At 41.0% G+C, this 13,819-nt stretch overlaps 1 protein-coding gene across 2 annotated transcripts in view; it reads left to right on the top strand.

Moving 5' to 3' along the window:
* Positions 1 to 13,819, top strand: part of LOC111853475 (EGF-containing fibulin-like extracellular matrix protein 2) — a 41,690-nt gene that overhangs the window by 13,149 nt on the left and 14,722 nt on the right. For both annotated transcript variants that reach the window (XM_072703506.1, XM_023830412.2), the window contains exons 5-7: positions 7,185 to 7,304; positions 8,274 to 8,387; positions 9,201 to 9,324. In XM_072703506.1, the coding sequence (XP_072559607.1) occupies positions 7,185 to 7,304; positions 8,274 to 8,387; positions 9,201 to 9,324 (358 nt within the window). The remainder of the gene's footprint in view (positions 1 to 7,184; positions 7,305 to 8,273; positions 8,388 to 9,200; positions 9,325 to 13,819) is intronic.

The raw sequence follows: 13,819 nt of genomic DNA, 5'->3' as shown, positions 1-13,819 counted from the left end.
GTAAAAATAAACATTTCCAAAGCTGGTGCAGATGCACCTGGTGAAGGACGGGCCTTGGAAATTTGTGCATCAAATACCCTTCCCTGCTAAAGGAGGAGGGCAACTCACCTGTAAATGGGGGATTTCGTTTGTCTCCAAAATATTCTTCCATTTTCTGTATCTGCTTGCCCTGTCCTATGCCAGAAACTATGGGTGCAAGACAGGGAATTACCCAGGGTCGGGCACCAACCCATTGCAGGGCAAGTACACACACACACACACACACACACACACACATATACACACACCCGCACACACACACCATTCACTCACACATGCACAGTAGTGTGTCCCAAAAAACTAAAACTGTTGAAAAGTATAAGCCTCACCCTCCAAAAAGTTTCCTATAGGTAAGTTGTTCTCAGAGAAAAAATTTGAACCAAATCAGAAATTATTTAGGGGTGCCCCAAAGGGAACAAATTTTGAAATTTTACCTATTGAAATTGAAAATTTCTCTTACTTTAGACTGTTGTAACTTCATAGTGTACAACACTGTAATAATAATATGCCCCACACAAAATTACTTATTTATTAACAGTGTGTTGAGTGTAGTTAAATATTCTTTTCTTTGATGACGTCATGATTGTGTTTGTAAAGTTATTAAAGCTGCAAGAAATTAGAATTTTGTCATTTGTTAGCAGAAACAGTGAGCTTGTGTTGTTGACTCTGTTATAAGTGTATCATGAGTGCTACTGCTAAACACGCTATGAGAAGTGACAGTAAAGTACGATTGATAGGATTTGTAAGTGAACAAATAGTAGGTGCTGGTTTACCATCAGCACACGACGTTATGCGACATTTCATGTTTCATCTTTGCACACAAAAGTTGTCTGTTCGTCAAAGTGCTACAAATGCTTATGAACAGCTGTTACCAGAACAGAACAGCTGTTTCTTGGTTCTTGTCCAGAATTGGCCAGCCTGGCTCTGTTCTCTGACTTGGCGACAATTGATGACAAGCGCCTGCTGGTGACGCAAATTACAACTGAACGTGGGTCGCACCTGCTGACAACCCTTCCAACCAGCATTTCTGATCTACAGATATCAAAATCACTGTTCAGCGTAATGCAGCTTGATGACAGCTTCTTAGATCTTCCAGTTGAATCGTGGCGTGAGAAGCACTGTTGCTCGTCATTTAGCATGTGTCAATGACAGCACAGAGCGAGGGGTTGCACTGATTCAAGACTTCAACGAAACTACAATTGATGAAACACAAAAGCAGTATCTTCTGCAGGTCGTTGAGAACCTTTGTAAAAACTATCTTCACCTGACAGTAAAGGCAATGCACAACATATGGGTTATTGGACTGTCGAAGTTCTATGATTGACCAATGTATGACAATAATAGTAGCTAGCGCTAGCAAAAGCAACTTGATTATCAACTGGAGATGTAAATTGTAGCCAAGACAATTGTTGTATAATGTTTGTGTAATTTACATGCACACTGTAGTGTAACAATGTAAGCAATAGTATATTAGAGGCCAGTCGAGCAGATGCATGTAATATTAAATGTGACTTGCAATGCTAGAATTGCTAATTTTGCTATAATTTATCTGCGAACTACTGTTATGTAATGTTGTCATTACTACAACATCTAATTGGCTTTTATATTCTAATTCAGGACACTAAGTTATAGTAAGATTAGCAATGACAAATTTGCAGCAATTGCAATTCTGGAATTACATCAGGTCAAACACAGTGAAATTTTCAATTTCAAGAGGTAAAATTTCAAAATTTGTCTCCTTTGGGGCACCCCTAAATAATTTCTAATTAGGTTCAAATTTTTTCTCTGAGAACAACTTACCTATAGAAAATTTTCTGGAGGGTGAGACTTATGCCTTTCAACACTTTTAGTTTTTCGGCACACCTTAATGTACACCTACAGTGATGTGAAAAATAAAGTACACCCTCTTCAGTTCTGTGGTTTTACGTATCAGGAAATAATAAAAAAATAATCTGGTTCTTACCAGGTTGTAAAATGATTTAAATCTAACCTCAGGTGTAAAACACATTACAGATTCCACTGTTTCATTGTTTATTTAACAGAAACGAAGCCAAAATGGAAAAGCCATGTGTGACAAACTAAGTACATCCCCTAATTCAATAGCTTGTTGAACCACCTTTAGCAGCAATAACTTGAAGTAATTGTTTTCTGTATGACTTCATCAGTGTCTTACATTGTTGTGGAGGAATTTCGGCTAGCTCTTCCTTACAGCATTGCTTCAGTTCATTGAGGTTTGCAGACATTCATTTATGCACAGCTCTCTTACGGTCCCGCTACAGCATTTCAGTCAGGTTGAGGTCTGGACTCCACACATGTAGCGGAATGGAATCCTGGGTCCAGAGGTGTGAGGCAACCACACTAAGCATGGTGCCACCTTGCCATCCATCTCCAAAGCATTTGCTTTCTACATAGAGTTTCCAGACATGATATGCTGATTTGGCAGGGCTGCAGAACATGTGAGGGAATGTGGAAACCCTGCAGAGCTGCTCTGCATCTTCCAGATCCCTCCAAGCAGCATGAATTCCACATGTTCCTGCCTGAGGCTATACTAACACCTGGATTATCTTGTTGGGAACTTTAGACAATATCCTCTGTATTCTGGTATCTGTATTACAGTTGCTGTGATATTTCTGTTTAGTATTTACATGTACATGTAACCTCTGGTAAAGTTAACAGTATCGATGGTGTTTTGTTGACTCTACATACCTTTCAGGACTCTGAGGCCGAGCAGCTCTTAAATACATGTTCACATCTCTCTCTGCACTTCCCACAGCAGAGATCCAGCATGTCCAGCTCAGCTGTCGGCAAATGACCTACGGAACCTGTAACTTTCTCACCAAAAAAGATACAAGGGCTTTCTGGTGTTTGTCAGACATGTGCTTTGGGTCACACCCACTTTGGGATTCATGAATGTTAATCAGAGTACTGAGATATACCTTTAGGTAAAGCCCCTCAAGAGCCCCTAATGTAAACCATGAGCCAATCACAATGAAGCATGTTGCACGCGAGAAACACACAGGCCTGAAATAGCAAAATGACATTTTAATCACATGTGAATTAAACAACATCTCTTTTTTGGCAGAAATATTTGGAGCATTATAAAGTTTAACAATTCGGGTACTGTCTTGTTTGTGATTGCATTGCATACTTGTGAGAATGATCCCATTGCACAACGGTTCTGCCACTGTGTTTGTTTTCACTGCCACGCGAGTGCTGATGAAGGGTTCCGGATTGTTCTTCATGCCACTTAATTACCATTCAATATACTTGGCAGGCAAGCAGCGCATCAGCGTAGCAGGGCGGCCCTGGAAGCTGAGGGCGGCCCTGGAAGCTGAGGGCGGCCCTGGAAGCTGAGGGCGGCCCTGCAAGCTGAGGGCGGCCCTGCAAGCTGAGGGCCATTACATTTAAGATAACTGCTCAGAAGTTATCCTTCTTTCTTCATCGATTTTAGGACAGAAGTAAGACTTTAGGGGTGAAGCAGGGCCGCTTGGCCAGGCTTGCCGTATCGGGTGTGTTAAAAGGCAGTTTTCTGGGCAGAGGCTGGTTCTGGAAGGAGGGTAAATGGTAAAATTGGGTCATTTTATTGCAGGCTTAGCCAGGTGCAGTTTAGCCGAGTTGGGCTTAGCTTATGGGGAAGGTCGTCACTTTTGCTGTTGCCTTTCTCTTTGAGGTCATCATCACTTTTTCCATACTATGCTGTTTTTTTTTTTTTTTCTTTTTCTCCTTGCCACGTGTTCATTTGACCGGTGTTCTACTTCTGAACCAATGACACGGTCAGACATTATTTGGAAATGAAGTAGAGCCACATAAGGCGTATTTGTGTACACAGGAATCCCTCCAGAATGACACAATCCCAAGCTTGTGCTGCGCGGGCACCGAGCACTATAGCAGAGAGAAACATTCGTTTGTTGATGAAAAGGAAACTTCAAAATTCAACAAGCTTGTTGTGAATTGTTTTTTTTTTTCTCTCTCTCTCTTGTGTGTGACATAGGGAGATATGTGTTTATTAACCTATTTCCCATGGTTTGCTGGTTCTCACAGGAGCCCTGACTGAACCTAAATAGTCTATAAGTCTTGCCTTAATGAGCACAACCCAGCCTTCCTCCTGAACTGCCAACCTAGGAAGTGAGGAAGCAGTGACTGTTTTTCTGTAACATACAGTATCATGCAGCTGGTAGTTATTTCAGAAGCAGTTGCTCAGATATGGAACCAGATAGCACATCCTTGCTGAATATCATAACGGAGATCAGCTGGACTGTAAATGAATGATTTGCGATCTAAAGTCCACACTGGAAGTGTCCATATAATCTGCACCAGGCTGGAAGGATTTGCAGACTGCCCCATAATGCTTTTCAAACTTGGTAGAGACTTATTAAAACAAAGTTTCCTGCTTCCAGAGGTGCTTACACAAAATATTACTCCTTAAGGGGTCTGAATACTCATATTTTTAAAAAAAAAATAAAGTTTCAGTAAAGCCAAGAATAATCTCGCCACTATAAATGTTATGTTTAAGAGAAAAAAATAGTTATAAAGAGCCTGTGTGTTCCATTTTGTAGTAATGGGGGACCCACTATAATATAAGCCTTTATGGGAGAGGTACCCTTAATGTGACCATAGCATTACTCAGAGGTTGTAACGCTGATGATAGGCTGGCTAAAGAACTGGATTAGATGAGAAGGTCAAACTCTCAGGAAAAGAAAAACTGTTTCACCGTTTCAGAATTGTCACTAAACACACAGCCATATCAGATGATTACTGCAACTACTTGGCTGACTTTCAGAGGTTAATGACTAAGATGACACTAACGTAATATGTATAATACCAACATGGAGATCGATTAAGCATAATATTTTTTTGTGTCTGTCTCTGTCTGCCTGCCTATCTATCTGTCTGTAGTTTGTCTGTGACTGAACCCTGTATCTGTATGTGTTGAGTAGGTGGTACTATTTGTTCATCAAAGACTGCAGGAAAATCTCCAGTTAGTATTTGCTGAGTCCCCCTGGCCTCTAGAGGGCAGCCTCTCTTAGCTTCATATTTTCCTGAGGCATGTGCAGGGATGGAAGGCTTCTGGGGTCTGCTAAAGGAAGTCTGAGTAGGAGCAGATACGTAGGCGATTAACACTGTTTTTAGCGTGCTCTCGTCTGTCTGCCTTTTTTAGTGTGCTGTCTGAGTGGATACACATGCTGCTATCATTTATACAAATAATTTAAGGGGTAAAACGAGGCATGAGACCCGACTCCCATCCAGAGTGGAACTCAGCATGGGACAGGCTCCAGGCCCCTCAAAACTCTGACCAGGGTTTGCACTGGGAAAATGGATGCATATTTTAATATTTTAAACAAAACAAAGTAAACTGGTGAACCCACTTATGGTATGTGCATATGTCAGTTTTCCCTGTTGATAGACGTGAAACAACAAACATCGACACAGAAATGTTGAACTGCGCAGTGTTTTACTGGGCTGATTGTCCTGTCGGCTGAGATTCTCGATCCAAACATACCCAACATTCCCCCGCATGCCAATGTTGTGTTTGCATTTCAAGGTGGCACAAAATCCGCTCCATAGTGCAGCGCGAACACCAGTCAAAACCACACATTCTATCGCCTCTAAAGGAGCAGAATTCGCCATGTTGTCCTCCATCACCAGCAGCCACTTAGCGCTTTCATCGTTTCCATGCAAACAAGTCAGAGGGCCGTGGGTAATTTGCCTACATTCTCAACATTTATAGTCTACATTTACCATTTACATTTATATTTAACATTTATGTTTAATATTTACATATAAACATTTATATTTACATGTAGTACATTTTTCAAATATTATACATGGCGAAAAGTTGTAATTCTTGTTTCTAGCTAAATGTAATAAATGCACTAAATGTTGAAAAACTGACAAGTAAAAATTGCTTAGTGACTCCCCATATTATAAAGCTTAAAAATTCGGGTACTGTCTTGTTTTGCGATAGCATTACATACGTTGCACAACGGTTCTGCCGCTGTGTTTGTTTTCACTGCCTTGCGAGTTCTGATGAAGGGTTCCGGATTGTTTTTCACGCTTTCAATACACCTGGCAGGCAGGCTGCACATCTGCATAGCGGGGCGGCCCTGGAAGCTAAGGGCCACTCCGCAGGGGGCCACTCCGCAGGGGCCCGCTAGCTTTGCTTAGGCCTGGCGGACACGCAGCTCTGCATCCGACTGGAGGGCCTGACGCGGCCCCAGCTGTGTAGCCCTCTTGCAGGATATCCTCTTTGGTAAACAAACACGCTTCCCTCACGAGGCCGGCGCGGGGCTGCTCACATCCGCACCTTCCTGTTATCTTGGCTCAGACGTTTCACTCACTGCCAGGCCTCGTGGGGACAGAGTCAGTCATTCTGGCGTTGCCGGTGACAGCGGGAGTATTACAGTGACCGCACATGTGTCATTCCATTCTCAGTAAACCTCATTAAACAGTGTGTGCTGTTTGCATTGTTAATCACTTCCCCTGGATAGTGGTTTCTTGGTAAAATAAAAAACTTTAACACTTTACATGAGGGGGCACAAATGATGTAGTAAAGCACTCTTATTTAATGTTTTAATTAATCAGAAACCTGCCTGGCGCCTGTAGACTCCGGGATAGGCTCAAGACCCCCAGCAACCCTGAACAGGACAAGCGGTTACAAAAAGTGGATGGATGGATGGATCGATTGATCGATCGATCGATTAACCAGCATTAGTTACGTATTGATCTCATGCTCGTTCATCATTAATCAATCATAACAGGTCATGTTTTTCCTGTTACTATACTATGTACGGTACTATATTTTTTACATGATTTGTACTTGAGCAGTCACTGAATTACTAAGTTACTTGTGCCCTCTCAAGTAAAAAAATGTTACCAAACTTTCTCAATATTATTGTGAAGGAATATGGTACGCAGTGGTTCTGTGGGTAGCCCTGACTCCTCACACCCCCTCAGCTGGGGATCTAATTCCCCCCCCCCCCCCCCAATCTGTTTTGCAAATTTGTGTTTTGTGCCCATTTCTCAGGAAGGGTTCCACACTCCCTAACACCCTGCATCTGGACAGGGGTTTGAATCAGAGTGTTTAATGTTGTGATGCCATTGTGATGTCATTGATGGAATGACAATGCCGTCACCGTTCGTTTCAGATTTGAACGAATGTGAGGTCAGCAATCCGTGCCAGCACCAGTGCTACAACACCATGGGATCCTTCCTGTGTATCTGCGAACCCGGGTACGAGCTGGCTTCCAACATGGTCTCCTGCCACGGTACGTTTCCTGCCTGTCAGAACTGCGCAGACGCCACCTCCTGGATGCGAGTCAAGTGATGCTGAATAGCTAGCCTTGACATATGTCACATCAAAGCAACGTGAGCCGACCTCCTTTGGCTGTGTAACAAATGTAACCTCTTGTAATGTTAGCAAATCTGTCACATTTTGTGAGCTAATATGTCTCAACAGTGTGGACACTTTTGGGTCAATAAAAGACATCGACTGATATGTTTTTCAGTGGCAAATGTTGATGCCGGTTTTTTTTGGATGGGGGACAATGACCGGTTTTTTAAGTAGAAAAAAAAATTAATTAATAAAACAACTGCTTAACTTTAAATACTTATTTAACATTAATAGCAGGCAAAAGCAACAATCGCTTAACTCTAAATATCAACTCCCAAGACACAGCACAAGCACCCAGATATGAGTCTGGCATACTCTTAACATCAAAAATAACAGAAATTGATCACAGTTTAAACAAGAGTGTGCATCATTTTAAAAACAGTAGAAAATAAAAACAATGGCAATAATTTGGTTTGTCTTTGGTATTTCATGATTCAATTTCTGACAAAAGTAACAAAACGATATGCTTAAAAATTGAGATCGTTTTGGTGTTGCGGCAATGTTATTCATCAAGTGAAACGGATGTAAGCCGCAGGAATTTAGCACTCTAACCTTCAGTTGCCGCATAGGTTCCCCACTGTAGGTGCTGATAAACCACACTACAGCACTGAGAAGCGAGGGCCCCTGTGGCTGGGCGTCAGTCAAGCAGCCACATGGTCCATCGATTGGTCAACCTCGAGTCTATAATGCCAAAACTATGACTATAGAATCACTGGCCAAGACTCTTTTGTTAGCAAAAGTGGAATGTGAAGATTTCCAATTTATCTATTGTCATCTGATGGCAGAGTTTACTTTCGCACCATATCTGCTTTCACAAGTGTGTTATTGGTTTATTTCTGTCCAGATATTGACGAGTGCAGCCTATCCAGTTACACATGCCAGTATCAGTGTGTGAACCAGCCCGGGAGATATGTCTGCACATGCCCAGAAGGATACCGGGGAACAAGAATGTGTCAAGGTGCTGGCCGACTTGCTCTCAAACGCTGCCGAGTTTAACGGCTGCCGGCCGTTAAAAAAAGACGATGCGCGTATTAACTTCACCTGTCAGACGCACAACCAGGAATGTGGGCAAGTTCCCTCTTGGAGGTGTAGATTCTTGGAAAGAAGGTCAAATCAGTCAGACAACCTCATCGTATGTTAAAACTTATCTTTGTGTGCTTATCTACTTGTCTTTCTAGCAAGTAAAAAGAGGTGATGGGAAGGGATTTGTATACAGTGTATATAGCTACTCTGGCTGAGTGCTTCCTGTGGAGTACAGTCTTGCCTGGGATGATATTTGTGAAGCTGTTGCTGTATTCTGTTTGTTCACTATTATGAAAATTATGTAGGACGTTCCACTGTGCAGTTGGGTTTCAAACTGATGTTTTAAATGCAAGTCTTTACTTTTAGCTTGTGTACTCAGAGTACTGAACCATAAATGAAATGTAAATATTGCTATTATAATTTAGGTAAGGTAGGCAAGTAATGGAAAGAAATGTTGATTGTGGAATTTACCAGGCTTGTGTATTGTCTACTTATTGTTTTCTGTTGTGGCAAAGCTGACTGTGATGAATTAGATAAAATTTACTTCACTGTAGATTCACATTCTCTGGCACTGCTTATTATGCTAAACGGACATAGTGGCTATGCTGCTGTAGAAACTAATGGCAAACATTTATTGCAATGTGGCACGTTTTACAACCCAAACCCTGTCATCTCCATCCTGCCTTGAGTTAGCGTTTCTGTAATTTCGGGTGTTTTTTAACCAGGCTTGTCTTTATTTTATGGCCAGACATCAACGAGTGTGAAACAGGACATGAGTGTGCAGACGATCAGATGTGCTGGAATTACCATAGTGGATACCGCTGTTACCCCAGAAACCCCTGTCATGAGCCCTACGTCAGGACAGGAGAAAAGTAAGTCTGTATGTTTGTTAAAAAGTGAACTGAACCAAGTGCACACTTCGCCCACCTGCCACAGGACAGGAGACCATTTATTTCACTGAACTTATGATCAGCTATATATCAAATACAAATTAGTCATTTGTAATTAACCTCTGAAAAAACCTTGTTGTAAAGATGATCAGCATATAGAACTCAGTATGGTTTCAATTTGGGGTTTATTTAACATCACAATTTCCCGTATATGAGTCTAGCATACCCTTAACATCAGACAAATCTGAAATCTCCATCTCCTGAGCAAAAGTAACATAAAAATTCAAATATGCATATTCCTCATGTCTACGAAGAACTCTGTCTGATATAAAAACTATACATAATGGCAAAAGCCTGCAAGACTAATTAATTGAGCATGGCTCCATACATAGACAAATAGTTTTATATTACTAAAAGAAAATAATGCACAATAGTCTTAGAAACCGAAATCTATTAGCATAATATATCTTGCTGTATTGTGTAGTAAGGGGGTGGGTAAAAAAGTAAGTACAAAAATAAAATAAAAAATAAATAAAAGCCAGAAATGAAGGTTATTCTTGACTCATTTTTAATATAAAAAATCCCTGAAGTAATAGGAGGCATATATGTTTGAAATAACCATGAAAAAGTAGAAAAAACATTCATAATGGTAATTTTTATGGTGAGGATCTGGGGCTGACATGCATGGCCAGGAAGCGTAGGCCTCCCTTTCCAAGGCCACTGCTCATGCTGGGGCATCCCTAGGTGTTTCCCAGCCACCTGGGGGATATAATCTCTCCAATGCATCCTGGAGGACGTGCCTGGAACAGCTGCCTTGGAAGCAGACCATCTGGCATCCTTATAACATGCCTGAATCACTCAGCTGACTCCTCTCCACCCAAAGGGGCAGCAGCCATATTTTGATAAGAACATAAGAACTATACAAACAAGAGGAGGCCATTCGGCCTATCGAGCTCGCTTGGGGAGAACTTAACTAATAGCTAATAGTTGTTAAAATCTTATCTAGCTCTGATTTAAAGGAACCCAAGGATTCAGCTTGCACTACGTTATCAGGAAGACTATTCCATACTCTGACTACACGCTGTGTAAAGAAGTGCTTCCTTAAATCCAGTTTGAAATGTTCTCCCGCTAATTTCCACCTATGGCCACGAGTTCTTGTATTTGAACTAATGCTGAAGTAACTATTCGGATGAACAGCATCCAAACCTGTTAGAATCTTATAGACCTGGATCATGTCCCCCCTCAGTCTCCTTTGCTTGAGGCTGAACAGATTTAGCTCAACTAACCTTTCCTCGTATGGCATTCCTCTAAGGCCAGGAATCATTCTTGTGGCCCTACGCTGCAATGTCCTTTTTAAGATATGGTGACCAAACCTGCACACAATATTCTAGGTGAGGTCTTACCAAGGAATTGTATAATCTTAGCATTACCTCCCTTGACTTAAACTCCACACACCTGGAGATATACCCCAACATCCTATTGGCCTTTTTTATTGCTTCCCCGCACTGGCGAGAATGAGACATGGAAGCATCAACATACACACCAAGGTCTTTCTCATAATCAGCTACCTTTATTTCAGTAGGTCCCATAAAATACCTGTACTTTATATTTCTGCTCCCTACATGGAGTACCTTACATTTGTCTATGTTAAATTTCATCTGCCAGGTATTGGCCCAGTCACTAATTAAATCAAGATCCCGCTGTAGCTGCTGAGCTGCTAGTTCAGTATCTGCTACACCACCCACCTTGGTGTCATCTGCAAATTTCACCAGTTTACTGTATATATTGATGTCTATATCATTTATTTAAATTAGGAACAATAGTGGTCCTAAAATTGAACCCTGCCGTACCACACTATGAACGCAGGCCCACTGTGACATTGTGCCTCTTATAACTAGTCGCTGCTTCCTATCTGTTAACCAGTTAGTCAAAATGTTATTTGAGTCCAGGTAATCTACCATTTTCTCTTTGATTATAGCCTCCATAACTTTACAAGTTATACAAGTTAGACTGATTGGCCTATAGTTTGACAAATTACTTCTATCCCCTTTTTTGAAAATGGGCATTATGTTGGCATGCTTCCAATCAGAAGGTACCACACCTTCAGATAAGGATTTTTGAAACAGTAAAGTTAAGGGTCGGCAAATAATATCCCTCATCTCTTTTAACATTATAGGTAAGATGCCATCAGGGCCCTGTGATTTATTTATTTTGAGCTTAGCTAGGCTTTGCAGAACATCAGCTTCAGTTAAATATATTTTAGTTATAGACGATGCCGGACTAGTAATAAGAACTGGTAAGTTACTAGTGTCCTCAACAGTGAATACCCCTGCAAAACTATCATTGAACTCATTTACTATATCAATGTCGTTTTCAATTATAAGAATTATAATTATAAGATTAGTAATTTCAGCTTTTAGAGCTCTTTTAGAGTTAAAATACTGGAAGAAATTTTTAACGTCATCCTTAGCCTCCAATGCAATCTTCCTTTCGACAGGTGACCTGTCCCAGAGAGCGAGTTCAAAAATGCTGTGGAGAAACCTCATCTCTGCCGCTTGTGCTTGCAATCTTATTCTTTTCGTCATACCCACAACCAAGGGTGTCAGAAATATGGGGGATGCGTCCCCTTTCCTTCCCGATAGATAGATTAGATAGATAAAATAGAATCACAATCTCGATTCTTACCTCCGTGCAATCTCATCCTAGGCTGAATCGCAATCTCGATTCATACCTCCATGCAATCTCATCCTAGGCTGAATCGCAATCTTGATTTATACCTCCATGCGATCTCATCCTAGGCTGAATCGCTGAATGTGTGTTTGAAATAACCACTACATTCTAAGTACTACGTTCTAAGTAGTGCACCAATGAAAACATTTTGATCTACCTACTATTTGAACTAGTGTGGTGCTGAGGTATCACCAGCCGCATGTCTGCACTCAGGTTCTCATCCTTGAGGTGGTTTGTCATGTGGTGGATGCGGAAATGCACTGTAATCAGTGCATGATCCTTACTTCTACCAATACTGATGACCTAATATATTTTTGTCACCTTGGGCGATCCGGCGAGCGGGTAAGCAGGCGAGTAGACGGCAGTATGGGGCAAATGGGGTTTATTGACAGGTCCGGAGGCACATCAGGGAAACGAGCACGAGACATAACAGGTACAATGACAGAACTGGGGAATACTGACTGAGACACGGACTAAATACTATAGTTGTTTTTGGCGGCCTGTCTTAATTTTAGTTTTAGTCTAGTCTTTGCGTCAAGCTGTCATTTTAGTCATTATTAGTCTTAGTCATGTCCATACTCATTTTAGTCTAGTCAAGTTTCAGTCGACTAAAAGTCTGAGCATTTTAGTCATATTTTAGTCAGAATTATCCATGACTATTTTAGTTTAGTTTTAGTCAATGAAAACTGATGACATTTTAGTCTAGTTTTAGTCAATGAACATTGTATTTTAGTCTCTTATTTTAGTCATGTAGTTCTATTTTACCTAGTCAATATAGTACAAATACCCAGTAGAATAGACAAAAACTAAATTTTCTTTTAGTCAAACACATTTCACAATTAAAACAAGGTTCTTATTATTATATTATTGTTACCTTATAGACTCAAGAATACTCTACATCCATTCCAGACACGGATGACGCTCTGATTTGAATTTATAACATTTATTTTGCGAACCAAACATGTTTGAACTTAGAAGTACACACAAATTTAAATGAAATAAATAAATAAAATAATGTCCATCTTCTTGCGCGGGACTTGCTTCACTGAAGCTGTTTCTGGAATCTAGCACAGGAATAGATACAATGTCAGGACAGATGCAGCCTCTGGAAAATCTAACTGTTGTAAATAAGTAGCATAAATCCTTTCTATTAGGCCTATTTTGCCCTCAATGACTGAAACTTTTGGTTGTAATTTGGCTGTTTATTTTCAGCTACAATTGTTTAACAGAAAAAATAGGCCTCACAAGACCATAAGGGATGCCAATCAAAATGAATCATGCTCTGAATCATTCACGAACATCCTTTCCACAAGAACATTATTCCACAATTAGCAGGTATTTACATGAGCTGTAGCCAGAGCCTACCTGTACTACATGGATGATAACTAGCCTGGCAAGCCAGACCCACGCACGATGTTTTGAAAAACGCTCTTTCAATGTTTTAAACACTACCCCTTTCGACATACACTCACCTAAAGGATTATTAGGAACACCATACTAATATGGTGTTTGACCCCCTTTCGCCTTCAGAACTGCCTTAATTCTACGTGGCATTGATTCAACAAGGTGCCGAAAGCATTCTTTAGAAATGTTGGCCCATATTGATAGGATAGCATCTTGCAGTTGATGGAGATTTGTGGGATGCACATCCAGGGCACGAAGCTCCCGTTCCACCACATCCCAAAGATGCTCTATTGGGTTGAGATCTGGTGACTGTGGGGGCCATTTTAGTACAGTGAACTCATTG

The sequence above is a fragment of the Paramormyrops kingsleyae genome, chromosome 20 (genome assembly GCF_048594095.1).
Source record: "Paramormyrops kingsleyae isolate MSU_618 chromosome 20, PKINGS_0.4, whole genome shotgun sequence".
Lineage (NCBI taxonomy): Eukaryota > Metazoa > Chordata > Actinopteri > Osteoglossiformes > Mormyridae > Paramormyrops > Paramormyrops kingsleyae.
Note: the sequence above shows the minus strand (reverse complement) of the source record. Positions and strands in the feature narration are given on the sequence as shown.